General features: G+C 42.5%; 1 protein-coding gene across 1 annotated transcript in view; it reads right to left on the bottom strand.

Annotated features, from left to right (window-relative positions):
* POLR3A (RNA polymerase III subunit A) overlaps positions 1 to 26,968 on the bottom strand; it is a 64,418-nt gene that overhangs the window by 23,847 nt on the left and 13,603 nt on the right. Inside the window, exons 7-18 of the mRNA XM_034423999.3 lie at positions 25,550 to 25,712; positions 23,905 to 24,041; positions 23,321 to 23,424; positions 20,587 to 20,728; positions 18,186 to 18,326; positions 16,678 to 16,747; positions 15,772 to 15,899; positions 14,900 to 15,038; positions 10,808 to 10,972; positions 6,334 to 6,506; positions 5,000 to 5,111; positions 1,928 to 2,046 (exon numbers count right to left, since the gene is read on the bottom strand). Of these exons, the coding sequence (XP_034279890.1) occupies positions 1,928 to 2,046; positions 5,000 to 5,111; positions 6,334 to 6,506; positions 10,808 to 10,972; positions 14,900 to 15,038; positions 15,772 to 15,899; positions 16,678 to 16,747; positions 18,186 to 18,326; positions 20,587 to 20,728; positions 23,321 to 23,424; positions 23,905 to 24,041; positions 25,550 to 25,712 (1,593 nt within the window). The remainder of the gene's footprint in view (positions 1 to 1,927; positions 2,047 to 4,999; positions 5,112 to 6,333; positions 6,507 to 10,807; positions 10,973 to 14,899; positions 15,039 to 15,771; positions 15,900 to 16,677; positions 16,748 to 18,185; positions 18,327 to 20,586; positions 20,729 to 23,320; positions 23,425 to 23,904; positions 24,042 to 25,549; positions 25,713 to 26,968) is intronic.

Here is a 26,968-nt window from a genome sequence, read left to right as displayed (position 1 = left end):
CTGGGCATGGCTAGTCTAGTGAAGAGAAGGACCAGGGGAGACAGGATAGCAGTCTTCCAATATTTGAGGGGCTGCCGCAGAGAGGAGGAAGGGGGTCAAGCTATTTTTCAAGACACCCAAAGGCCAGATAAGGAATAATAGATGGAAACTGAGCAAGGAGAGATTCAACCTAGAAATAAGGAGAGATTTTCTGACAGTGAGAACAATCAACCCATGGAACAGAAGTTGCCTTTGGAAGTTGTGGGAGCTTCATCGCTGGAGGCTTTCAAGAAGAGACTGGACTGCCATTTGTTAGAAATGGTGTAGGGTCTCCTGCTTGGGTGTGGGGTTGGACTAGATGACCTTCAAAGTCCCTTCCAACTCTGTTAATCTGGGTCTAAATGGTTTGTCCAATCTCTTCTGAAAAACCTCCAGTGTTGGGGCACCCACAACTTCTGGAGGCAAAGATTACTACTCAAGATTACCCAGCAATTCTCCTAGGCCACGATAGTAATTTAGTGTGACTTTAATTCTTTTTCAGAACCACAGCTAGTCTGGGACCATGTACCCTGCTTGAGCTGGGGGTTGGACTAGAAGACCTCTAAGGTCCCTTGTTATTCTGAGTATTTTTCTAGCGGGTGTGTTATGGTGCCAGTAGGAAAAAAAAAAGCCTTATGCCAAACTTTTCCAGCTTTATTCCATTACAAATAGCATCTTCTATTTCCTGGTGGGACCTGCAGGATTCCACTTCCTGGGAGGAACCCAAAGTCCCAAAATTCTCTCCATTTCCCAAATGAAGAGACCTGGACAAGCTACCCAACAAGAAATGCCTTGTATTTATAGAATAAGATTCACATTCTGTCCTGTGTCTAAAACATGGTGTTTTGGTTCTTTATCCAAACAGCAGCAATCAGCATTCTGATTGTGGCTATTAACTGTTCAAAATGATTATGTCCTATTATCCTTGTAGGAACTTCATAGCACAGGTCAACTGTTCCTAAATAAACCGAACACTTTCATCCAGAGGAAGACCTGAAAGATTTGAATGACTCTTAGCTGTCATTTTGTGAGACTGGATTGGCACAGTGGCCAAAGATGCTAAACTAGGAACAAGGAGAGCAATATTTTAGGTCCGTGATGGCGAGCCTATGGCAAGCCTGCCGGAAGTCGCGCGCAGAGCCATCTCTCTGGGCACTCCAGCCGTCGCCTGTTGCTCTTCCGGGTTCCAGCGTGCACATGCGCGCCAGCCAGCTGGTCTTCGCGCATGTGGGAGCATCGGAAACCGGAAGAGCAGCTTCCTGGTGTGCATGCGTGTGCCGGGAAGCTGAGCTTTTGGTTTCCGGCGCATGTATGCGCACTGGCTAGCTGGTCTTTGAGTGCGCATGCACGCCAGAAACCGGACATCCAGGGGATCGGCACGCATGTGCACCCCGGAAACCAGAAGCTGAGCTTCCCAGAATGCACATGCGTGCCAGGGAACTGTTTTTCCAGTTTCCGGCACTCCTGTACGTGAGCACTGGGGAACTGCTCTTCCGGTTTCCGGCACTCCCATATGTGTGCAACGGGGAGCTGCTCTTCCGGTTTCCAGTGCTCCCCTGCACGCGTGCACTCCCATTTCGGCACTCGGTGCTGAAAAGGTTCGCCATCATGGTTCTAGGTCTTCCTTTGGCATGGTTCTAGGCATGGGAGGCAACTGTTTCTGGTTTTGGGTCAGCTTCTTTCCCTCACCCTTAATCTGGAAAGATGAAAGACAACCCAGCACAGGTAAACTATTTCTGAAAATGTTGCCAAGAAAACCGCAAGGGATTGTGGTCTCCAGGAATCAAGACGAAGATCATAACAACACCAACATCATCTGGATCAAACGTTCCCCTTCATCTTATGTTTTCACCACACATCTTCATTGGACAATATTGCCGAGGTCTTATCTACCTCCCAGGCTCCTTACCTTGGAATGCTTCTCAAAATGAGGCAAGGATCGATTTTCAAAGCCATCGGGCACTCGTGACCCACTGATGGCTTGTTGACCTACACAAGCAATCATCTGGGATATATTAATAAAGGATCCTATGAGGGAAAAAAAAAATGACAGCAATGAAGGTCAGCGGCAGTTTTTTCTCCTGACTGAAAGCAAGCACATTATCATGCTGTTCCCCCCCCCCCATCCATTCTATGACGAAAAGTAAAATATCAAAAGTCAATATAGAAAACTTGTTCCGCTATCCCAGGGGTGCCAAACTAGATTTATTCAAGGGCCAGATCAGCATTGTAGTTCTCCTCTGCGGGCCTGTGGGGTGGGGGTGGGGGTGGCGGAAGGGAGACGGGACAGATGCCTCCTGCAACACCCTGCTGGCCAAAGTTCTGCCCCGTTTTGTGCCTGAACAGCCTCCTGCAGTACTTTACCGGCCAAAACGGGGCACGGAGGGCCATACGGGGCTTCCCCTTGCCTCATTTTCACCCTCCATGGCCTCCTGCAGCATTCTGCTGGCCGAAAAGGGGCTAAAAATGGGCCACACGGCCTGTTTTCGGCCGGCAGAGGCACCACGAGCCGGTCCTTTGATATTTCCAGGCCGGTCCCGCGGGCCTTGAATTTGATACCCCAGGCTGGCCCCACAGACGTTGAGTTTGACACCCCTGCAGTATCCTATAATGTTGCATTCATTGTGAATAAATTCTCCTTGAGATGATTTTATTCTCTGATTGATTGTGAAGCAATCCCTACACCACCAGCTGAGCTTAAAAAAAAACCCCAAAACAAAATATGGCCAGGTCTGAATAATGGTGAGAGAAGAGCCTACCAGGAAATCTCAGAGCTTTAGGGTGAACTGTGTAGGTAGAGAAGAGTAGGCAGAGCTGGGGGAAGGAGGCAGAGTTAAACATGTCATCAGCTTAGAGTCCTTACGCTGTCACAAATAATCCAAGTTCAATCCCCTTTGAATTCCTTATTTGGTGCCAATTTAAATGTTTAACTTTAGTTGACTAGATTCTTGTGAATAGGCTTAATAAATCTTCTGTGCTGCAACTTAACTTAGGAGGCGCAGTGGTTAGAATGCAATATTTCAGGCTAACCCTGCCCACAGCCATAGTTGACTCAGCCTTCCTGTCAGACCTGGAAGCCATCTTTCTACCTTTGAGCCTTCAGGCTTCAGGCCTGCCACAAATTCTACTGTTGGAAAATGGGAGGTGGGGATTGTATAGAGTGAAGAGGATATGTAGTCAAAATAAAATTCTTTTTAGAAAGTCAAGGCCGTTGTGCCCTGCAGCTGTGCTGAGAAGAATGAAGATGTATCGTCTGTTCCGGAGGGTACCTGATTGGCGGTGTGGTGGACATGTGGGTGAAGGGCAAGGACTTGAACTTTCTTTTGGGTGAGGAAAACCCGGAAGCTTTCAGATTTGGGTTTTCCCAGATGTGCCAATATGACATCTCTAATAAAAATTAGCTTTTGAGGAACTTCAAGCTTGGAGTTTGATTTGGTTGGGGGTGTTACTTGGAACCCTGACATCCTTCCAAGGTTGGTTGAACGAGGACCCAGATAGTTGAGGGCCAAAGGCTGACTCTGTAAACTGCTTAGAGTGGGCTGTAAAAGTACTGTGAAGCGGTACATACCGTATTTTTCAGAGTATAAGACGCACCTTTTCCCCCCCAAAAAAGAGGGTGAAAATCTGGGTGCGTCTTATACTCTGAATGTAGCCCCACCCACCTTCTCAACAGAGGTTTCAGAGGCTGAAAAAAGTATCAGAAACGAAGCTTCAGAAAAAAAGCCCACAAACAGAGCTTCAGAGGCTTTTATTCTGAAGCTCTGTTTTGGAGGCTTTCAGAAGCAGGAAAAGTTTCAGAGGCAGGAAAAAAAAAAACCCTCCGAAAAATACGGTAAGTCTAAGTGCTAGTGTGACTGCTGTTGTCTCAGCCTCCCATCCTTCTGAGGTGGGTAAAATGAGGACCCAGATTGTTGGGGGCAATAGGCTGACTCTGTAAACTGCTTAGAGAGGGCTGTGAAGAACTGTTGAAGAGGTATATAAGTAAGTGCTATTGGTGTTGCTACTAAAATATAGTCCTGATCCTTGTACCTGAGAAACTGGAAGGATGAAAGTCAACCAGAAAGAGAGCAATGGCTAACCACTTCTGCATCCCTGCTGAAAAAGCGCACAGGGATGTGTCCATGAAGCCCCCGCGGTCTACTAAAAAGAGACATAACCTTTCACCTAAAAAGTGGAAAATAAATCCTTCCCCAGCAATTCTGACTATGTTTGCACAACATGGAGAAGATCTGATTTAAATGATCCATGGTGAGAAATTACCAAACAGAGCTGAAAAAGCAACCTGCAAGTCTGAATGGACATACCGTATTTTTCGGAGTATAAGATGCACAGGAATATAAGACACCTTAGTTTTGGGGAAAAAAATAAGAAAAAAGCTGATTGGTGGGTGGATCGACCTCCTGGAATACCCCCAATCAGCTGTTCCCAGAGGTGAATTTTAGCAACAGGTTCTTTGGTTGTGAGCTCTGTGCCTTGCTTTTTTTTCAGTCTCTGAAACTTCTGAAACTCTGTTTCAGAAAAAAACTTTTTTTTCTGTCTGAAATCCTCCGAAACAGAGCTTCAGAAAAAAAAGCCTCTGAAGCGAAGTTTCAGAGGCTTTTTTTCTGAAGCTGTTTCGGAGGCTTTTTTTCTGAAGCTTCATTTCTGAGCCTTTTTTTCTGAAGCTTCCTTTCAGAGGCTTTTTTTCCTGAAGCTCTGTTTGGGGGCTTTTTTTCTGAAGCTTACTTTCAGAGGCTTTTTTTTCTGAAGCTTTGTTTCTGAGGCTTTTTTCAGCCTCTGAAACCTCCGTTTGAGAGGTTGGGCGGGCTACATTTGGTGTATAAGACGCACCCAGATTTTCACCCTCTTTTTTGGGGTAAAAAGGTTTGTCTTATACTCTGAAAAATACAGTATGCAGGCAAGCCTGTCCACAGCTTGAGCTGCATCCAGCTGGTTTAAGACACAGACGGAGAGCAAAGTGAAATTGGATGGTCAATCCTACCTTTTGAACCACAAACGGCCATTGTGAGGGGGCTGTTACTTTTGTCTAGTTCTCTAAGGCAGGCACTGCCAGCGTGGTCTCGGATAACAGAGAGTTCCTTCAGAATCAGGGCCTAGGAAAAAGTCTTGATTAACAAGCAATGCTTACAAGAATTTGCCTGTTTTCATTTCGTTATAACCGGGTCTAATCAGAAGTTGACATTATTCTTAAGATAGCAATCCAACACATATTGTTTGGAATAGAACAAAGTACCCCAAAATAACAGACAAAAGATTAATCGCTCTGAATTTTCCCAGGGGATCAGACTACTGTTAGCGATTACTAATTGTAAGAATTTGTCCTGCAGTGTTTCTTTCAGAACTAAAAGAGGACGTAGCTTCTGTGGCAAGAGAAATCAAGAGGAGCTGCCTCGTTTTTTAATTTCAAATCATAATAAACCAGGAGTTTGAATTTTAATGGCTACGCCGCACCCGCTGCAGACTTTACAATACTGTTAAAGGGAAAACAGACCTGTGCTGGATCCAATTTCTGAACTTGACATGCATATAGAATAGAATAACAGAGTTGGAAGGGACCTTGGAGGTCTTCTAGTCCAACCCCCTGCTTAGGCAGGAAACCCTACACCACTTCAGACAAATGGTTATCCAATCTCTTCTTAAAAACTTCCAACGTTGGAGCATTCGCAACTTCTGGAGACAAGTTGTTCCACTGATTAACTGTTCTGTCAGGAAAACTGTCATATTACTCATTAATTTATACATTGCTTCCTTCCTCAGCTATCTTTGTTAATTTTAATGTTAACATTCATTGTTTTAATATTTTAATGTTTTGTACTGTTGGTTTTATCTTTGCTGGAAACCACTTAGACTCGCTGTTAAGACTGACTCGCATTTTCACGTACATTCCGCTTTGCTCGCGGCTTGACAACGAAATGGAGGGGGATAGAATGAAATGTGAGGGTGGGGAGGAATGGCATCTAAGCATCCGTCGGTTCCCGTGAGACATTGCTTCCAGCTCAAGGGCACACCGAGCAGGTGTCCCAGCGTGGCCAGCAGGTTCCCATAACAAAATCAGCAGAAGTGATTAGTGGACGTAATGGACTGTGGGTGGCCCCTAGGGAAAGGGGAAAAATAATCATGCTTGTTTTTGTGTGGAAAATGCAGAGCTGGTTTTGTTTCTTCTGTGCCAATGTTGTTGTTTGTTTAACTCTTGGTAAAATAATGTCTTCTTTCTGGATTCGTCAACTGGACAGTTGACAAGTCGTTTGATGGCGAGATGGGCGGCATATAAACTTAGTAAATAAATTAAAATTTGCATAAAGGGTTATAACTAACTTCTAGTGTCTCCTCCGCTGTGCAGCCGGGCTGCTGCTGTAGCTTTCCGGTCTTCAAGGCTTCGATATATTCATCGCATTTCTTGTAGCCAGCATTCAGAAGTTCGTATTTTGCCTTCAGCAAGCCCTGGCCGGGAGTGACATCGCCAATTCCAATGGAAAACCCACGATTAGCTATGCAGTGGCAAAGAAAGAACAAACGTCTGCATCAGCATACTTGCAGTAAAGGAGAACATTTTACATGAGAGGATTGTGAGGTGATTCTTTTGTTGGTTCTGGCTGCCAAGACTTTTAAGTTCTTTTCGGTATAGGAATTGGGTCACCCCATTCTGACAAATAAATACTTTAGGCCAGGGGTGGGATTCAAAAATTTTAGCAACCGGTTCTCTGCCTGGTTGCTGGGTGGGTGTGGCCAATGTGGGCGTGGTCTACTCTGCCCCTGCACCACAGCGGGGGTGGGGGGTGTTTTCACCCTCCCCAAGCTCTGGAGGCTTTCCTCAAGCCTCTGGGAGGGCAAAAATAGCCTCCCCCGGGCTCCAGAGGCCCTCTGGAGGCCAGAAACAGTCACATTTCCGCACTTCTGGGAGGCCCGTTTTCTGCCCTCCCCAGGCTCCAGAGGCTTTCCTCAAGCCTCTGGGAGGGTGAAAACAGCCTCCCAGAGGTCTGGAAGCTGTCTGGAGGCCAGAAATAGGGCCCGTTTCCAGATTTCCAGAAGGCCCGTTTTTTACCTTCCCAGAGCCTCCGTGCGGGCACTGCACTTACTTGGTATCCAAAATGGGCCACGTGGAGACTCCTGGGAAGGGCTGGGTGGACAGGGCCAGCCAGTCCTTGCAACTATCGGTTCGGCAATCAGATATAAAATTAGTATCCGGTTCGCCTGAACCGATCCGAACCGGCTGAATCCCATCCATGCTTTACGCTCTTATTAAAGAATATCACTGTATTTCCTAGAACAGGGGTCCCCAACCTCCAGTGTGTGGACTGGCAACGTTCTACGGTGTGGAAATGAGCAAAGGCCCATCCGTGGGATGCAGGCAGCATGCAAAACCAAAACCCCTCCAGTCCGTGGAAAACTCTCTCTCCATGGAACCTATCCCTTGCACCCAAAAGATTGGGGGCCACTGCCTTAGGATCTTAGGGTGGGTGTCAACCCTGTAGCTGATCTGGCCAAAGCCATCTTGGAGCTTCAGTGTTGCCACACTGGGATAGGGAGGGTGGGGGTTAGAGATAGCTGGGGTTTTGTAGCCAAAATAAAATACTTTCTCTTGGGAACCAAGGACATTCCCACAGGTGGCCAGAGAGAGGGGAAGAGTGATGTCAGCAGGCAACCAGACAGCGCCTTGATTGGATCATGTGACTGATTGTTTGGGATTGAGGGAAAACTTTTACTTTTAATTAGGTGAAAACTGCTGGAACCTTCAGAGTCGGTGTCAGCCCGTCAAGATGCATTTATCCTAGTGCTGACATGAGAAGGAGAACACAAGTGTCTGCAACGGGACGGCTGCCTTTCACCTACTTATTTTAGCTGGAGATAATGTCCCCTAGGAGATGGATGGTGGTGGTGGGGAATTCTTTGAGTTGGAGCAGTAGATTAGGGGTGAATGATTGGGAAGATGGCCAATGAATGCAGAGGAGTGGAGGGAAGAGAGGAGGGATTTTGGGTCAGCACCTCAGTGCTGGCTGCATGGAGTCAGTGTAAAAGTTATCGTGCTAAATAAAATGGAAGTTTGTTTCAAAAAAGACTTTGTTTGAGACGCAATTTATTTGAAGACGGCCTGAAAACCTGACAGACGGTTTTCACCAGATCTGTGCCAAATTGATATATCCAATAAAGCTCTTCTTTGAGGAATCCATCTGCTTTCGAGTTTTGCTTGCTATGGGTCTATTACTTGGAACCCTGACAGTGAGGTTATTTTAAAGAAGTACTTTCACTGGACACCCAAGAGAATATTTCCAAAGGGTTGGTTCTCAACCACTTTATGATGGAAGTATAGGTTAGGGGAGACAATCGCACATAGGATACCAGGAGTATCCTATGACTACCATATTTTGATTCAATATTTATACATTTGGGTATGCAGTATAGGCAAATAGAATAGAATAGAATAGAATAGAATATGCAATGGAATAAGAAAGGAATAGAATAGAATAGAATAGAACAGAATAGAATCTACAATGGAATAAGAATAGAATAGAATATGCAATGGAATAAGAATAGAATAGAATATATGCAATAGAATAGAATAGAATAGAAAATAGAATAGAATAGAAATGCAATGGAATAAGAATAGAATAGAATAGAATGTATTGAGAATAGAATAGAATAGATTAGAAAATAGAATAGAATAGAATAGAATAGAATAGAATAGAATAGAATAGAATAGAATTTTTTATTGGCCAAGTGTCATTAGACACACAAGGAATTTGTCTGTGGTGCATATGCTCTCAGTGTACATAAAAAGAAAAAAAAGAAAAAAAATTCATCAAGAATCGTAAGATACAACACTTAAGTGATAGTCATAGGATACTAATAAGCAATCAAATCATACTAGAAAACAAATAAAACAATATAAATCGTAAAAATACTAGCAACATGGTTATAGTCATAAGTGGGGGGAGATAGGTAATAGGAAGGATGAGGAGAATCATCCTAATAGTCTGTTAGTAAATAATTTGACAGTGTTGAGGGAATTATTTGTTTAGCAGAGTGATGGCATTCAGGGAAAAAACTGTCCTTGCGTCTAGTTGTTCTGGTGTGCAGTGCCCTATAGAGTCGTTTTGAGGGTAGAAGTTGAAACAATTTATGTCCAGGATGCGAAGGGTCTGTAGAACGTTCACATCTTTAAAATGTTCACATCTTTATCATGGTTTAAAGATGTGAAACGTGGCACTGCATACCAACAGTTTGCAATTTCTTAATATATAAAGAGCCATGGAGATTATTTCAATTAGTAAAAAAAAAAAAAAAAACATTAGTAATGATTTTAAATAGAGTGAAGAATTGATCCAGTTTTGTTCCCACTTGGAAACCACTTCTGGACTTTATATTCAAAAAAGGAAGAAAAGTGAAACATTGATTTCAGGGTTTGACGATTGGATTAATCTTGTAGCTATGGAAACGGCTTGTAGATACTAAACATGTAAAACAGAAGCTGAAGCTGTAACTGTATTTTGCATTCTAGTGTACTGAAAAGAGTTGGAAGTAACTGTTATTTCCCCCCCCCTTTTTCTTCTTCTTATCTTGTACCTCTTAGCCGTTTTCTTTTGATCTTCATTTTCATTTGCATTTTATGCTACAATAAACTCTTAACAAAAATATCTTTTTAAAATATATATATATGTATATATATGTGGAGAGCGATGGATTCTTTCATAGGGCAGAGTAAAAAGATCACTAAACAACTGCTGCTTGAAGTGTTCCTTGCTCTCAGCATAAGTTCCTGATTTTGTTGTTGTGCAAGGGCACACAACTATTTGCACTCGTCCTAGGCTGCCATAACAATTTGCATTCTTCTCTAAAGCTCAGCGGAGGATGTCGCAAAGGTGTTTTTTCAAGAGGCAACTGGACTGTCTGCTTTTTCTTTGAAGATGTTTTGCTTTTCATCCAAGAAGCTTCTTTAGCTTTGACTGGATGGTGGGGAATGGAAAGATTTATATTTATATTTAGATTGGAGAAAGAAGCACAGTCCTTTCAACAATTCCAAGAAGGCTCTACAACAATTTGCACCACTTAGGTGACCCTGAGGTCACAGATAAACCTCCAGGTGCCCTCAAGGACCCTCTAAAAGGATGCAAATGACCAGCTGTCTGCAAGGAATATAAATCCTTCCATTCCCCACTCTCCTGTCAGAGCTGAAGAAGTTTCTTGGATGAGAAGCGAAACGTCTTGAAAAGAAAAAAACAAGGAAGTCCCGTTGCCTCCTGAAAAGGCATCTTTGGGACAACTATGACCTGGATGACTGAGAATCTCTACAGACTTTTAGCTATACAATTTGGGCTGAACACCCTTTGAATGGTGTGGGAGTAGGAATGGATTTCTAGAGGTAAAAAATGCAGACTACAGGAACCAAGAGTACCACTCAGGTGACCCTGAGGACACAGGTAAACCTCCAGGTGAACCTCAAGGACCCTCTAAAAGGATGCAAATGACCAGCTGTCTGCAAGGAATGTAAATCCTTCCATTCCCCGCCATCCTGTCAGAGCTGAAGAAGCTTCTTGGATGAGAAATGAAACGTCTTCAAAAGAAAAACCAGAAAGTCCAGTTGCCACTTGAAAAAAAGCACCTTTGGGACAACCATGACCTGGAGGACTGAGAATCTCCATAGAAACTCAGCGGGAGGATATTTTGGGCCGACCCAAACTAATCTCTTTTACTGCATCACTGTGAAGGTAAAAATCAACAGTGGCAAAAGAACAAAGGAAAATTCAAAGGTAGCATCAAATTAAAGAGGAAAAGCACATTTCAAGATACTTACAGAGGTAGACAGGAGCCAGCCGGGCTAACCTTGACATAGCATCAGCTGCCTCAACTTGGCCCCAGTCTCTCAGTAAAATGTAGAATATATTATTCTTCGATCCGGATCCCAACGTTCCCTTGTCCATGCTGCCAGACATCAACTCGCTGTTGTGGATTGCAACATCTGAAACACAAAATGCCATTTAGTTGGCCAACGGAACATTTCGGAGGGGGAGGCAGCTTCAATCCTTCCTTGCTCGGCTGTGTAATTATTGATGTAATTCCAAAAAGGGGCTTTTGGAGCACACAAGGGGCACAATCAGGGAACTTGTCTGCAAACTCTTAAAAGCAGCTGCATGTTTATGGTATTCTGCAGCACCTGCCATGAGCGTGACTCGTTGTGCCCATGTGACACCTCTCCTGCGTGAGCTGCACTGGTTCCCAGTGGTCTTCCGGGTGCGATTCAAGGTGTTGGTCACCACCTTTAAAGCACTCCATGACTTAGGACCCGGGTACCTTCGAGACCAACTTCTGCCACCAGTAGCCTCCCACCGGCCAGTCCGCTCCCACAGAGAGGGGCTCCTTAGGGTACCATCGGCCAAGGTATGTCAGCTGGCGACACCCAGGGGGAGGGCCTTCTCTGTGGGAGCTTCTGCCCTGTGGAATGAACTGCCCCCGGAATTGTGCAAGATCTCCAACCTCCGTGTATTTCGCTGTGCCCTCAAGACCCTGCTGTTCCGCCAGGCCGGGCTATCAATGTAAATGATTTTAAATTGGGTGTTTTAAATTTTTTGGGTTTTAATTTGGGGCGAAATTATTTAATAATTTTAATTATTTTTTAATTGATGTCTGTATATTTTTGTGTTTTTAATAGGCTGTACACCGCCCTGAGTCCTTCGGGAGAAGGGCAGTATAATAATAATAATAATAATAATAATAATAATAATAATAATAATAATAATAATAATAATAATAATAATAATAATAATAATAATAATTGAATTGAATTGAATTAAGAAGAATTGAATTGAAGATAAGCAGCAAGAAAAAATCACAAAGTACCGGGACTTACAAATTGAAGTTGAGCAACTGTGGAAAAAGAAATCGTGTGTTGTCCCGATTGTAATTGGAGCCCTTGGAGCAATACCCAAAGGGCTACCCCGCTATTTAGAAATTCTAAATTTGCCGGACTTGAACATTTTGACTCTACAAAAACCCACCTTACTCGGAACAGCTTACATCCTCCGACGATACCTTAACAGTTCCTAAGTCCTTGGTTAGGACTCGAGCTGCTGAGCTATTAACCAGCCTCAAAGGCTGTGAATCTCACTAAAGATTAACCAATAATAATAATAATAATAATAATAATAATAATAATAATAATAATAATGAGCCTGGGAGTAGACACGGCTACTTGAAAAGGTTCATTATGTTTAGATAGCATAGTGTGCCTGAAATTTCTCACCTGATATGCCCTGAAGTATCTTTTGTTACAGACACACTTGAAATCAAATAAACAAGGCTTTTTTTTCTTTCTGCTTGTTTTTTGTAACAATTACTTCACAATTACTACCAACCTGCCTTCCATTGAGGACCTGTATACTGCATGAGTCAAAAAGAGGGTTGTGAAAATATTTACAGACCCCTCGCATCCTGGATATAAACTGTTTCAACTCCTACCCTCAAAACGACGCTATAGAGCACTACACACCAGAACAACTAGACACAAGAACAGTTTTTTTCCCCCATGCCATCACTCTGCTAAACAACTAATTCCCTCAATACTGTCAAACTATTTATTAAGTCTGCACTACGATTAATCTTCTCCTCGTTCCTATCACCCATCTCCTCCCACTTATGACTGTATGACTGTAACTTTGTTGCTGGTATCCTTAAGATTTATAATGACTGTTTCCCTATGACTATCATTAAGTGTTGTACCTTATGATTCTTGACGAATGTATCTTTTCTTTTATGTACTCTGAGAGCGTATGCACCAAGACAAATTCCTTGTGGGCCCAAACACACGTGGCCATTAAAGAATTCTATCTATTCTATATACAGACACACACACATACACATAAATATACACATACACACATATATAGTGTGTGTGTATGTGTATCTATCTATATCTATCTGTGTATGTGTGTGTGTGTGATATTTCATATATTTGTATATGAAATATATACAATGTATAGAGACCAAAGTCCAATGCACATAAAAAGATTGTATAATATACTGATAGAGATGGACTCGGAAACAGAGCTAGTTAAGGACTGTATGATAAAATGGGCGCAGAATTTTGAACAGCCAATAATGATGGAAACTTGGGAAAAAATATGGGTGACAAATGTGAAATTTACTAAAGCGCAAAATTTAAGGGAGAACTTTTATAAAATGTTTTATAGATGGCAGCTAGATCCAAAAAAGTTATCTCGTATGTATCCGAATGTACAAACAAAATGTTGGAGATGTAATTGTGAGGATGCCACTTATTTTCACATTTGGTGGACATGTAAAAAGGTTAAAGCGTTTTGGATAAAAATATGGTGGATTTTACAAAATATTCTTAAAAAGAGGTTGAAATTTACACCACAGCTGTTTCTGCTGGGTATAGTTACGGACTGTACAGTTATAGAGATTAAACTGATTTTGAATTTAATAACTGCAGCAAGATTGTTGGTGGCACAATATTGGAAGAAGCAAGATTTACCTACAATCCAAGAGTGGACAATGAAAGTTACAAACCTAGAGGAAATGGCAAAAAACTCGGCGTACTTGAAGGATCATTCAAATGAAAGATATTTAAGAGACTGGAGAAGATGGATAGATTATATTCAAAATAAATATCGGAATAAGAAATTGCAGATAGGTTATGAATGACTATATAGATATTTGGTGTGTCTTTAAGTAATCAAGTTAGGGGGGTAATTAGGGAATTGAAGGAACAAGAGATGTGGAATGTTATAATTATTTAGACTAGGATTGATCATGATTGTTGAAGGTTATACCCTGTAATTTGTTCTGGGAAGAGGAGGGGGGAGGGGGGAGGTTGGGGCAGGGAAGGGGGGGGGAAATATGTAAACTTTTTGTAAAACTTTTCAATAAAAAAATAAAATAAAATTCTATTCTATTCCATTCTATTAAGCATGTTAACTTACCTGAACCTCTACTTATCATATAAAGGTAAAGGTTCCCCTTGCACATATGTACTAGTCGTTCCTGACTCTAGGGGGCGGTGCTTATCTCTGTTTCAAAGCCGAAGAGCCAGACCTCTCCGTGGTCATGTGGTTGGCATGACTAAATGACAAAGGTGCACGGAACCCTGTTACCTTCCCACCAAAGTGGTCCCTATTTTTCTACTTGCATTTTTTACGTGCTTTCGAACTGCTAGGTTGGCAGAAGCTGGGACAAGTAACGGGAGCTCGCCCTATTACGCAGCACTAGGGATTCGAACCGCTGAACTGCCGACCTTTCGATCGACAAGCTCAGAGTCTTAGCCACTGAGCCACCATGTCCCTTACATATAGGAAGTACTTTTTCTAAATTTTAAAATATTAAATTTTTATTTAAAAACATTTATTGTTATTATTGTTGTACTCCTAGTGCTATTGTTTTAATGCTTTTATTTGTTGGTGTGTGACTGTAATAAAGATTGATTGATTGATTGATAAGCTCAGCGTCTTAGCCACTGAGCCACAGTATCCCTACTTATCATATGAGGTCTTACAAAATGAGTCGTTCTCCCTATAAACCATCCCTTTGGAAAAGAACTCAGTATAGAATGTGAACAGGTGAATTTTTATGCAAATTCTTTCCGAAGGGAGGAAGTTCTAAACCATCGATAGGATACAATTCAACATTAAAAACTAGATCCAAGTAACTACAAGAATCTAGTTTTAAGCATTTGGAAAGTAATGTTAAATAAAAGGAAAATTGCTTTAACAATCCGTCTTGACAAAAACTTTATTTTTCTTTCCTGTTTTTTGCAGCTTGCAAAATAAATAAATAAATAAATAAACTGTTGCAAAACTAACAGTAAAGTCTCTTCAAGAAATCCTGGCAATCGACGAGCACGATAACAAATCAGGGGAGCCTTACTACTTACAGGAGTCGTTACTGCACAAATCTTCTCCTTTGCCACAGTATTGTTTGCCTTTGGTCCTGAGATTGGCCTTGACTGGACAACTGTCCCCAGGCTTCAGAATGATACTGAAGACCTGCTTTCCTGTCCACAGGGTGACCGGCTTAAAAAAAAGAAAAGAGGCCAAGAGGAAAGGATTACAAATAGGGATGTGGAAGAATGTTCTCCAGATGCTAGTTCAGAGGAAGATGAGCTGGCAACTGAAGGCCACGAGCCAGGAATGGAGGGGTCGAGCACAGGGGAGCAACGAGATGGGCAGCTTGAATTCAAGCATATTCATCCTCATTCTCTTTCACACACATTCTGTCCCTCCCTTTTTCTCCCTCCGATCCTGTTTCTCTCTCTTTTTCTCCCTCTTCTCTCTCTCCCTTTCTGTCCCTCCCTCCTTCCAGCCTTTCTCTCCCTCTGTCCCTCCCTCTCTCTCCCTTTTTCTTTCCTTCTCTCCCGCCCTCGGTTCCTCCCTCCGTTTCCCTCCTTCCAGTCTTTCTCTCCCTCCCTCTGTTCCTTTCTCCCTCCCTCCCTCTCACTCTTTCTCCCTCCCTTTCTCTGTCCCTCCCCATCTCTCCCCCTCCCTCCAACCTCTTTCTCTCTTTTTCTCCATCCCTCCCTCTCTCCCCCCTTCCTCTCTCTCTTCCCCTTTCTCTTTCCTTTCCTCCCGCATTCCGTTCCTCCCTTCATCCTCTTTCTCTCTTTTTCTCCCTGTCCCTCCCTCTCTCTCCCCCACTCTCCCTTCTTTTCTTTCTCCATCCCTCCCTCTCTCTCCCCCTCTTTCCCTTTCTCTCTTTACCTCCCTCCCTCCCTCCGTCACTCTCACTCTTTCTCTCTCTCTGCCATACCTTAAGAATTGCTGGAGGTGGGAGGCGAACTTTCACTTTTTCATCCTTGCCCACCAGAATAGAGGCGATCAACTGACAGGCTTTCGCTCGGTCGAAGAAAGTGTCCTTTAGCGTGAGGAGATAAGCACCTAAAATATGAAAATTAAAAAAATCCAGAAAGAAAGAAAAAACATTCAGCTAGGTGCATTTTATCTGGTCTCAGGTTTTTGTACCATGACATCGTGCAGAACAATGAGGTAAAACAACCCCAAAATAAAAACCAATGTATTTATTTAACAAAGATCATTTACATGGTAAGAAGATAAAAGGAGCAAAAAAAGTGATTAAAAAGAAGAAAGGTATCTTATCCCTGGCACTTTCCTTCTTTATATACACACATTTTCTTTCACCTTTATAAAGCTGTAAAGACTATGTCAAAAGCAGAAATTTTTAGGGGAAAACTTTCAGAAAAAGTGGTCAAAGGTTCATGCATTTGCAGTTCATACATAACTATTTCAGACATACTTCGATACCAATCTTCTCAAGAGAAAAAAAAATGGTGACATTGTATTAATTTCTTAATTTAAATGGAAATGTTATTTCAATCATGAGCAAAAGACTTCCAACTTTCTTCTAACAATAAGTTCCCTAAAGGCTCAGGTGAACAAAAAAAATAAAAAAAAAGGATCTTCATTTCTATTTTTCGTCTCGGGTCATATCTATCTATCTATCTATCTATCTATCTATCTATCTATCTATCTATCTATCTATCTATAGGTTTTGTTTTCCAAAACATTGAAAAAATGAAACATTTGGACAGACTAAAATAAAACGTTCTTGTTATGCCCCGTTATTTTACAAAGACGTATCTGAGACTGAAGTTAATAAAATGCAACTGCTATTGGTAATACGGCTTAAAATACACACCTGTCAGAAAATCCTGAATTGCAGCAATAAGTGGTTCTCCATTCCTTGGTGTTACCAAGTTGGCTTTGGTCTGAAAAAAAAAAAAATATTTCTACACTAGTTTTCCTTCCAGAAATTCCTTATCAAGGTAAATACCTGGACTCTGTCTTTCTTTATGCCAAGTCACACCTGAAACCAGCAAAACAAACACAGGCAGGAGGCCCTATACCCGTGATGGCAAACCTGTGGCGTGCGTGCCACAGGTGGCACACAGAGCCATATTGGTGGGCACGCAAGCTTAGCTCTAGTGCACATGTGTGTGCTGGCCAGCTGATTTTCAGGCCTTCTGGGCCCACTGGAAGTCGCCAAATGGGCCATTTCCGGCCTCTGGAGATCTTCCGGTGGGTGGGTGGGGAAGGCCGTTTTCTCCCTCCCCAGACTCCTAGAAAGGCTCTGGAGCCTGGGGAGAGCGAAAAACGGGCTTACCGGGACCACCCATGGTATCATGTGCTAAAAGGGGGGTCGCACATGCATGCGCACGGGGGACATAGAATTATGGGTGTAGGGACGCATGTGCGCAACCCTCCCGTGCTCCCCTCGCTTTTGGCATGCAATGGCAAAAAGGTTAGCCATCACTGCCCTATACAATTCTGGACAAATGGCTGTCCAAACTCTTTTAGAGAACCTCCAGTGATGGAGCATCCACAACTTCTGGAGGCAACCCATTACACTGATTAATTGTTCTCACTGTCAGAAAGTTTCTCCTTAGTTCTACGTTGGTTCTCTCCTTGATAAGTTTCCATCCATTGTTTCTTCCTGCCCTCAGGTGCTTTGGAGAATAGATTGACCCCTTCTTCTCTGTGACAGCCCCTCAAATATTGAAAGTCTGCTATCTTGTCGCCCCTAGTCTTTCTCTTCACTAGATTAGACATTCCCAATTCCTGTAACCATTCATAGAATGGAATGGAATGGAATGGAATGGAATGGAATGGAATGGAATGGAATAGAATAGAATAGAATAGAATAGAATAGAATAGAATAGAATAGAATAGAATAGAATAGAATAGAATAGCACAGCATAGAATAGAATAGAATAACAGAGTTGGAAGGGACCTTGGAGGTCTTCTAGTCCAAACCCCCGCTCTCAAGAAGGAAACCCTACACCACTTCAGACGAATGGTTATCTAACATCTTCTTAAAAACTTTCAGTGTTGGAGCATTCACAACTTCTGAAGGCAAGTTGTTCCACTGATTAATTGTTCTCACTGTCAGGAAATTTCTCCTTAGTTCTCGGTTGCTTCTCTGTACTCCCCTTCCCCCCAAGTTCTCAAAATCTTTTTTTGTATCATGGTGACCAAAACTGAATTGATTGGCTTCATTTCAGTGGGAGGAAGATGCGACGGTGCAGACCAATTTGTGCTGCTGAAAACTCTTCTGACTCCTGAAGGCTGTCATTAACCAGGAGAATTCGGCAGCGGCCTCTCGGTCTGTTTCATCGCAACGCCGGTGAGAACAAGAGGCCTGCTTACCCCCATCAGGACAAGTGCTTCGGCTTTGGCTTCTTCGGTTTGAGGAAGATGAAGATTCATCTCATCGCCATCGAAATCGGCGTTGTATGGCGTGCAAACACATTCATTGAAGCGGAAAGTCCGGTGCGGTTTTACTTTAGCCTGAAACACAACATCAAACCAAGGTAAGAAAGAGAAACAAATACTCAAGGATTTTAAATACGCCAATATGCTAATAATGGTACGCTTCTGTCTTTTGGCTTTGAATAGGGCTGTTTTAACAAGAAAGAGAATGACGTACCGTACTTTTCAGAGTATAAGACGCACTTTCTTGCCCCCTAAGAGAGGATGGAAGTGTTGGTGTGTCTTATACACCGAATACAGCCATTTTTGTCCTCCCAAAACCCCGCCTTATGCGTCCTATTTTTGCTAAAAACAAGCCCGTTTTTTGCAAAAACAGGATGCACAGAGGTTTTGGGAGGCCTGCAGAGTGCTTCTGGGGGCTGGGGAGGGCAAAAACCAGACACGCAGAGGCCAAAAACTATTTTTTTCCTTGTTTTCCTCTTCAAAATCTTGGTGCGTCTTATACTCTGAAAAATACGGTATTTGCTCTGGAATACAGTAACACACGATGGTTCAGTGAATCTGTCTTCCCCATTGACTTTGTTTGTCAGAAGATTGCAAAAGGGGCTCACATGACTCCAGAACCCTGCAACAGTCATAAGTACATGCCAGTTGCCAAGCAGCCCAATTTTGATCACATGACCATGGGAATGCTACAACATTCTGTGAAAACCGTTGTAAGACACTTTTTTTCAGCGCATTGCAACCAGTGGGAGGAGCCATTAAATGAATGGTTGTTAAATCAAGAACTACCGGCATATACTTGTTAGAATTTTAGCTTTTTCCTTGGCAAATATTTATGGAGATTGTCAGTCATCCAGATCATGGTTGTCCCAAAGGTGCGTTTTCAAGAGGCAATTGGACTTTCTTTCTTTTTCCTGAAAGACATTTCGCTTCTCATCCAAGAAGCTTCTTCAGCTCTGACTCACCATCCAGTCAGAGCTGAAGAAGCTTCTTGGATGAGAAGCGAAACGTCTTGGAAAAAAACTCAGAAAGTCCAGTTGTCTTGAAAAAGCACCGTTGGTTTTCCTTGGCAACTCAGGTTTGGTTCTACTTTCTACAGAAACTATGGAATGGTTAGCTATTTATCACAGAATAACAGAGTTGGAAGGAGCCTTGGAGGTCTTCTAGTCCAACGCTCTCCTCAGGCAGGAAGCCCTATATATACCATTTCAGACAAATGGTCGTCCGATCTCTTTTTTTAAAAAAAAAAAAACTGCAGTGTTTGGAGCATTCACAACTTCTCCAGGCAAGTCGTTCCACTGATCAATCGTTTTAACTGTCAGGAAATTTCTCCACCTGCAAATTTAGCACAATACTCCATCTGCAAATTTAGTACAATACTGTTCTTAAACAACTTTGTTCCTAGAGGAATCACGAAGCCAAATGCCCAGATGGTGTTTAGAGTTTGACACAATGTCTTCTGCCCCAGCCTTTGTCGACCCTGAAGGTGGCATATGTGTAGCCAAATTTTATTGTAGTCTTTGTATTTTTTTTTTCTTAGATTTTAATGGTACTTCAGGTTTGCCATTGTCTAACTGCTGAAAGGGGGGAATGTAGAGATAAAGGGGAATGTTATGTCTAGGTGGCATTCCTTTCCCATGGGAACAGAGAAGATGCCTGCAGCTGGACGAAGGAGGAGTTTGGAGTCCTCAGACTGTTGGATTGAGAATTGATTGGAGATTGTGACTCAGGGGGAAGTTTCAAACTTTGGCTTTTATTGGGTGTAATTCCGGATATCTTGGCCAGAGTCTGAATTACACCATGCCCTTGCCAATGTCAGCACTTCAAGCTGCAGTTACTCTAGTGCTGACATAAGAAGGAGAAGCGGAGGCGTCTGGAAAGGGACGTTTGACTTTTCACCTACTTATTTTCCCTGGAGATAATATCCCCTAGGAGATGGGATGGGAGGGGGGAAATTCCTTTGAGCTGGAGCAGTAGATTAGGGGTAGAATGACTTGGAAGATGGCCAATGAGTGCAGGGGAGTGGGGAACGGAAAGGGAGGGTTTTGGGGCTGGAAGTCAGTGTTGGCTTCGATGGAGTCGGGTTTAGAATGCCGTGCTTTAAATAGGAGTTTTTCTTCAAAGACTTTGTTTGAAATGCAATTTATTTGAGACGACCTCAAAACTTGACAGCCAATTTAATATGTTCCTAATAAATAGAATTTAAAGGAAAATGGATGCCCTGGACTTTATTTCTTGGGACACGTTACTTGGAAGCCTGACAGCCTTCTCCTTCTCTTACCACATCCTAAAGACCATGAAACAATGAGAAACCCAACACAGATTTCGCCCTTACTATATGAGCCATGATGCTGAGCTTGTGCAAAGAGGGCTGGCGGTTAAACAAGACTATGTCTCCATCAATCAGGTGCCTCTCTACAATGTCTCCATACTTCAGCTCCTGGGCCATCCTCTCCCGGTTTCCATATTTCAAGAACCTAAGCAGGGGCAGGAAGAGAGAAAAGGAAATGCAGAATTCGATTCAATATTGCACTTAAAATATTTTGAAGTACTGTCTACTTGGGTTTCAGAAGCTGCTTGATATTATATAGAACTATCTCGAGAAGGATAGCCCCTTCTGAGTAAGAACAATTTCCTATAGTAGAAAAATGTGATTTTTTTCATCAACTGTAGAAATGATTACCTCAGAAAAATCCTGCCCTCTTATACCTTCTTTAGTAATACAAATGATTTCCCCTAAAAACTTGTATTCATCTAACAGTCAAAAGTTGCAGCGCAGGCATTACTCTTGTAATGTAACTATCATTACAATTGTTCAGGAAGAGAAAGAGTAGCATACTTTTTTGTCCAAAGTGCTGATTGACAATACAATCATTTTTAACTGTACAGTGAATAGAATAGAATGGAATGGAATGGAATGGAATGGAATGGAATAGAATAGAATAGAATAGAATAGAATTCTTTATTGGCCAAGTGTGATTGGACACACAAGGAATTTGTCTTAGGTGTATATGCGCTCAGTGTATATAAGGAGAATAAAATACATTCATTAAGAATAAAAAGATACAACACTTAGAGACAGTCAAGGTTACTAATAAGCTATCAAATCGTACTAGGAAACAAATAAAAACAATATAATTGAAAGATACAAGCAACATGGTTATAGTAACAAGTGGGAAGAGATAAATACTAGTAAGGAAGAGAAGAATAATAGTCTTAGTAAATTATTTAACAGTGTTATGGGTATTAGTTGTTAAATAGTGATGGCATTTGGGATTAATTAATTAATTGGATTAAATTATCAGCTGAATGGGAATCCAAGTTTCTAAAGGTTTTTACATCTAAAGGTTCATCACTGCTTTCCTGGAACAGTATGTTTAAAGGGGTTAATTTTACCCACATTTAAAAACAGAAGGGCCTTAGGGAAAAAAAATGAAAGAAACTGACAGGAAGAAACCATGCAGAACGTGTTGAATTACATCTGAGATCCTATAGCTGTGGTGGCAAACCTATGGCACTCAGAGCCCTCTCTGTGGGCACGCACGCCGTCGCCCAAGCCCAGCTCTGTTGTGTTTCCCCGTCGCGCTTCTCACCGTCGTTTGCAGGGAAACAAAAGTTTGTGGAACGAAAAAGAAAAGTTCACTCGATCAATTCCAACTTCTCGCGAAAGAAAAAGATCTCGCGAAGTTGGAATTGATTGAGTGAACTTTTTTGTTTTTAGTCCCACAAACTTTTGTTTCCCTGAAAACGATGGCGAGAAACGTGACAGAGAAATGCGACAGAGCTGGAAATCAAATAGGCAAAGAAATGCTTGGAAGTGAGAGAGAGGGAGGGAGGGAGGGAAAGAGGGAGAGAGAGAGAGAGAAAGGATATTACAAAAGTTTTTCTTTTTTGTTGTTGCTAAACGTTAATATTTCAAAACCAGGGAAAAAAATGAAGAGGCATAAAAGTGCATTTATCACGTTTTTTTTAGAACAATTATAGCTGAACTCTGCCTTATCATTATTTTAGGTAGTAAAACTTCAGTATTCAGGTTAAATTGCCGTGTTGGCACTTTGCCATAAATAAGTGGGTTTTGGGTTGCAGTTTGGGCACTCAATCTCTAAAAGGTTTGCCATCACTGTCCTATAGGGCCGTGATGGTGAGCCTCTGGCATGCATGCCAGAGGTGGCATGAGAGCCGTTGCCCTAGTTCAACTCCATTGTGCATGTGCGCGCACCTCCCGCCGGCCAGCTGGTCTTCAAGTCTCTGCCTTCGAGGAGCCTCATCCGCATGCAAGGGGGGCATATGGGGGGGGGAGGGCACATGAAGGGGGCTGCGCATGCATGAGGGGAACGCATGTGTGCGCATGCACGTGTGCTTTGGCCACTCGGTCCGGAAAAGATTAGCCATCACTGCTATAGGATTATGTATGACTGTGTTGTGGCTCTGTTACCTGAGCCTGTGTCATCGGCAGGAGAGGACTCCGAGAGTGAAGGAGAGGAGTTGGCAAGGCCTCCCTCTCCACGACCCTCCTCTCTGGCAATGCCTTCGGTGTCTGCCGAAGGGCAAGAGATAGGGCCAGGGCCAAGCACGTCCATGCAGCCACAGGTGGACAGTGATGAGGGTAATGAGTCTTGGCTGGATCCTCGCCAGCGTCGCAGAGATAAGCGCGCGCAACAGAAGAAAAGGCGTGCCAGAGATTAGGCTGAGTCACTGGACCACACCCCACAGGGTATAAAAGGGGGTGAGGTGGCCATTCAGACTCTGTGACGGACAAAACTAACTACTATCGAGTCACATTGCATCTTTGGAAACAACATTATCGGCCTTGGATTTATTTTACGAACTGGACAATTCTTGACTGTGGGTATTTTGTTTATTGAGTAAAAGTTCTTGGCAAGCAGCTACTGGGTTGCTGCCAAGCGTCTTATCGGAAGAATTGGTTGTCTGCCAGTTTATTTAACCCCCGGCTGTCTGTTTGTGTGTGTGTGAGAGACGAGGACAGAACAGACTGAAGCCAAGAACTGAGACTGCAGGAACAACGGACAGCAAAGTAGAAAAATGCCACTTTTGATCGAAGACCGTACCGTTTCATTTGTGTATGCCTCTGCTGGATGAAGTTGGCGCCGGGGTGGACTTCGGGACCATTTCGTACAAGTTTCCTCATGAAAGCGATGTTGGCTTTGTTTACCTGCAGAAGAAAGAAAGGAAATGCACTTTTAAAGGTCCAGAGTGTAAGGGGAAAAACAAACCTTTACGATGACCTAAATAACTGGATATATGGAGGATGTCCCGAGAGTTGGTATCGTAAGATAAAACGTGTCGATATTATGTCAAATTGAGTAAATATGTCAAGGTTAATATATCAACATCATCATCATCATCACCACTCCCACCAACACACCTGAAACAGGGACTACCTGGATTAGTAGTAAATACGGTGATCAAAACTGGATGCAGTATTTCAAATGTGGCCTTACCAAGGTAATTATAATGTGGTATTAACACTTCACGTGATCTTAATTCTATCCCTCTTATGAATGCAACCTAGGACTCAATTCGATTCGACTCAAACTAAGTGTGAAATCTTTAATTGAGGGGCATCTTGGAGACGGCTTTTCTACTAAAGGGCCACACGACAGAGAATAAGAGAAGAACTTGTCCTTGCTACCTTCTCAGGAAAGGTGAGAATCTTTGCCACGTGAACAGGTACAGCCACTTCATCAATTCTCAGGTTAGGGTCGGGAGAGATCACTGTTCTGCCTGAGAAATCGACTCGCTTTCCAGACAAGTTTCCCCTAAACCGACCTAAGCAAAAAAAAAAAAAAAAAGAGGGAAAATAAGGTGAACTTAGTGAAATAAAACCCGATTGATGTTTCAGTGAGAAAACAAAAAGCCTCCCGGAATATCCCCAATCAGCTGTTCCCAGAGGTGAATTTTAGCAATAAGTTGTGAGTTCTTTGCCTTGCTTTTTTTTTTTTTTTTGCTTTTTTTTCTGCCTCTGAAACGTCTGAAACTCTGTTTCAGAAACAACTTTTTTTCCTGCCTCTGAAAGCCTCCGAAACAGAGCTTCAGAAAAAAAAGCCTCTGAAGCTCTGCTTGGGGGCTTCTTTTCTGAAGCTTCGCTTCTGATGCTTTTTTCAGCCTCTGAAACCTCTGTTTGAGAAGCCGGTCGGGGCTACATTCAGAGGATAAGATGCACCCAGATTTTCACCCTCTTTTTGGGGGGAAAAAGGTATACTCCGAAAAATACGGTATTTTATTCTAGAAATTTTAATTGTATATTTATTGAGTGTTTTTATTTCTTCTGGTCTCTGTGACCAACCGATTGAAACTGAAATTAAATATTCAAGTGTTGTTTAAGTAGGATCTGCAGGATTGTCTGGATGCTACATATCTTCTTCACGACCTGTTTTCCTTGCTATCTTCTTTGTGGGGGGGGAGCTTTGTGGTATCTGAAGCAGAACATTTAAATTCAGTCAGTTTACATGTATACATCCGAACTAGACCGTGCTGTTTCTCTGTGCCATATGTAATATATGTGGGTATATGGATAATTTTGTATTTATTTATTTTGTCATGTTTATATAGCTGTCAGCTTTGGAAGCCATATTAGGCCGGAAGCTTCCATGCTGCCACCTTCTCATGTGTGGGAAAGTAGGAGGGGGGGATTTAGTAGAGGGGTTGTCTGTAGACATAATAGCATTTTTCCTTTCAGTCAAGGTCAGGCTGATCCTGCATCTGGAGAAGGAGTGGTCGGAGTGAGGTCTGGAGATGGGATGGCGGTTGATTGGAGCATGTGATCGACTGAGGACTGAGGGGATGGTTTTGGGGGTTTTGATTTACTGAGGGAAAACCCGGACCTCTTCGATTCGGGTTTTCCCAGATGTGCCAGTTTACCTATTCTAGTAAATCATGGGGATGCAGCAATGGTAAAAAGTGTGAAAAACAGTCATAAGTCATTATTTTTCAGTGCCGGTGTAACTCTGATCGTTATATGAACTGTCGTTAAGTCGAGGATTAACCAGAGATGACAATGAGACTCCAGATACGGATTAATCTTCTAAATGTTGCCGAATTGCCTCACAGTGGGTCCAGTAGTGGGTTGCAAAACCCGTCGCTACCAGTTCACTCGTGCATGCGCATGCAATGCTTCTGCATGCACGCAATGCTTTTGTGCATGCACAGAAGCGTCCAGCATGGATGGCCGGAGCCTCCTGCCGCTACCGGTTCGCCAATCCGGGTAGAGCCGGTAGCAATCCACCATTGAGTGGGGCCCACAAATGATGGAGGCGACTAAAACGTGGCGCACCAACCTTGCTTTCCTTTGAGCCTTTGAACAAAGCCCCTGGTCCATTTCTTGGGCGCCATGTTGAGGGGAATGCCGGAAAGTTCACTGTTAATATACAGGGCGCATTGTAACTGCAGGAAATCCCAGTCTTCCATTATCATCTGAGTTTTGGCTCCGGATATTCTATGCTGAACAGAGAGAAGCCAACCGAAAAAGCAAAAACAAACAAACAAAGACAGATTAAAAACTCTTGGTTGTAACACGGGGAAGTGTATTCTTTTTTAAAAAAAAAAAACAGGGCTCATGGAGAACTTAAGCAATAGCAATAGCACTTAGACTTATATCCCTCTTCACAGTGCTTTACAGCTCTCTCCAAGCAGTTTACAGAGTCAGCCTCTTGCCCTCAACAATCTGGGTCCTCATTTTACCAGCCTCAGAAAAGTGGAAGGCTGAGTCAATAAGCAAGAGCAATAGAGTTGGAGGATACGTTTGAAAGGGAGATAGGGGCCTGGGAAGAAATTTCGGAAACTAGGCAGTGGCAGAGGGTAGAGGTGGGAGAAATACCTAGATTGAATAGCCAAGAAGCAGATGCAGACAGAGATAAAGATCCAAGAGAGGAATTTGGGAGGCAAGTCAAAAAAAGCACAGCAACTAAAGTATTGAAGCGGGCAAGAGACGATGTACAGATGATTTCTCTTTTATGTTTTTTTTTCATTTGCTTTTCTTTTTCTCTCTCTTCTTTTTTTTTTAGGTAGGTCACATGACTAGAAGTTAGGTAGGATAGAAATAAAAGGTCTTTTAATAAAGGGTGAGATGATTAAAAGTTAGAATAAGTGAAAGAAATAAGAGAAGGGGGAATATTAGTGTATACACTTTTATATAATAAAATAAAAGTAATAATAAGAGAAAACATGGAATAATTGAACAATGACAGGTTGTAAGTTAATATAAATGTGTACCATTATTAGAAATATATGTTGATTGAATGTAATAATTATGATTAATTCTACTAGTTTTATTTGTTTTAAAATATATGACACCTGGTGCCACACACTGTTCACGCATTGATGTCTATAAAAACAAACAAACAAACAAACAAACAAACACACACACACAAATATAAAGCAGTAGCACTTAGACTTATATAACAGTACTTTATAAACAAAGGCAAAAACGATTGGTTTTAACACTGAGAAGTTCACATGTTTTTTGAAGAACAGGGCTCATGGAGAACTTAAGCAAAAGCAATAGCACTGAGATTTATATACCGCTTCACAGTGCTTTACTGCCCTCTCTAAGTGGTTTACAGAGTCATCCTCTTGCCCCCAAACAATCTGGGTCCTCATTTGACCAACCTCGGAAGGATGGAGGGCTGAGTCAACCTTGAGTCGGTCAGGATCAAACTCCAGGCAGTGGGCAGTGAGTTAACCTGCAATACTGCATT

This window comes from Pantherophis guttatus, chromosome 6 (genome assembly GCF_059756535.1).
Source record: "Pantherophis guttatus breed Tessera chromosome 6, ASM5975653v1, whole genome shotgun sequence".
NCBI classification, from domain to species: Eukaryota; Metazoa; Chordata; class Lepidosauria; order Squamata; family Colubridae; genus Pantherophis; species Pantherophis guttatus.
The sequence above is the reverse complement of the archived record's forward strand: the minus strand, read 5'-3'. Positions and strand labels throughout refer to the sequence as shown.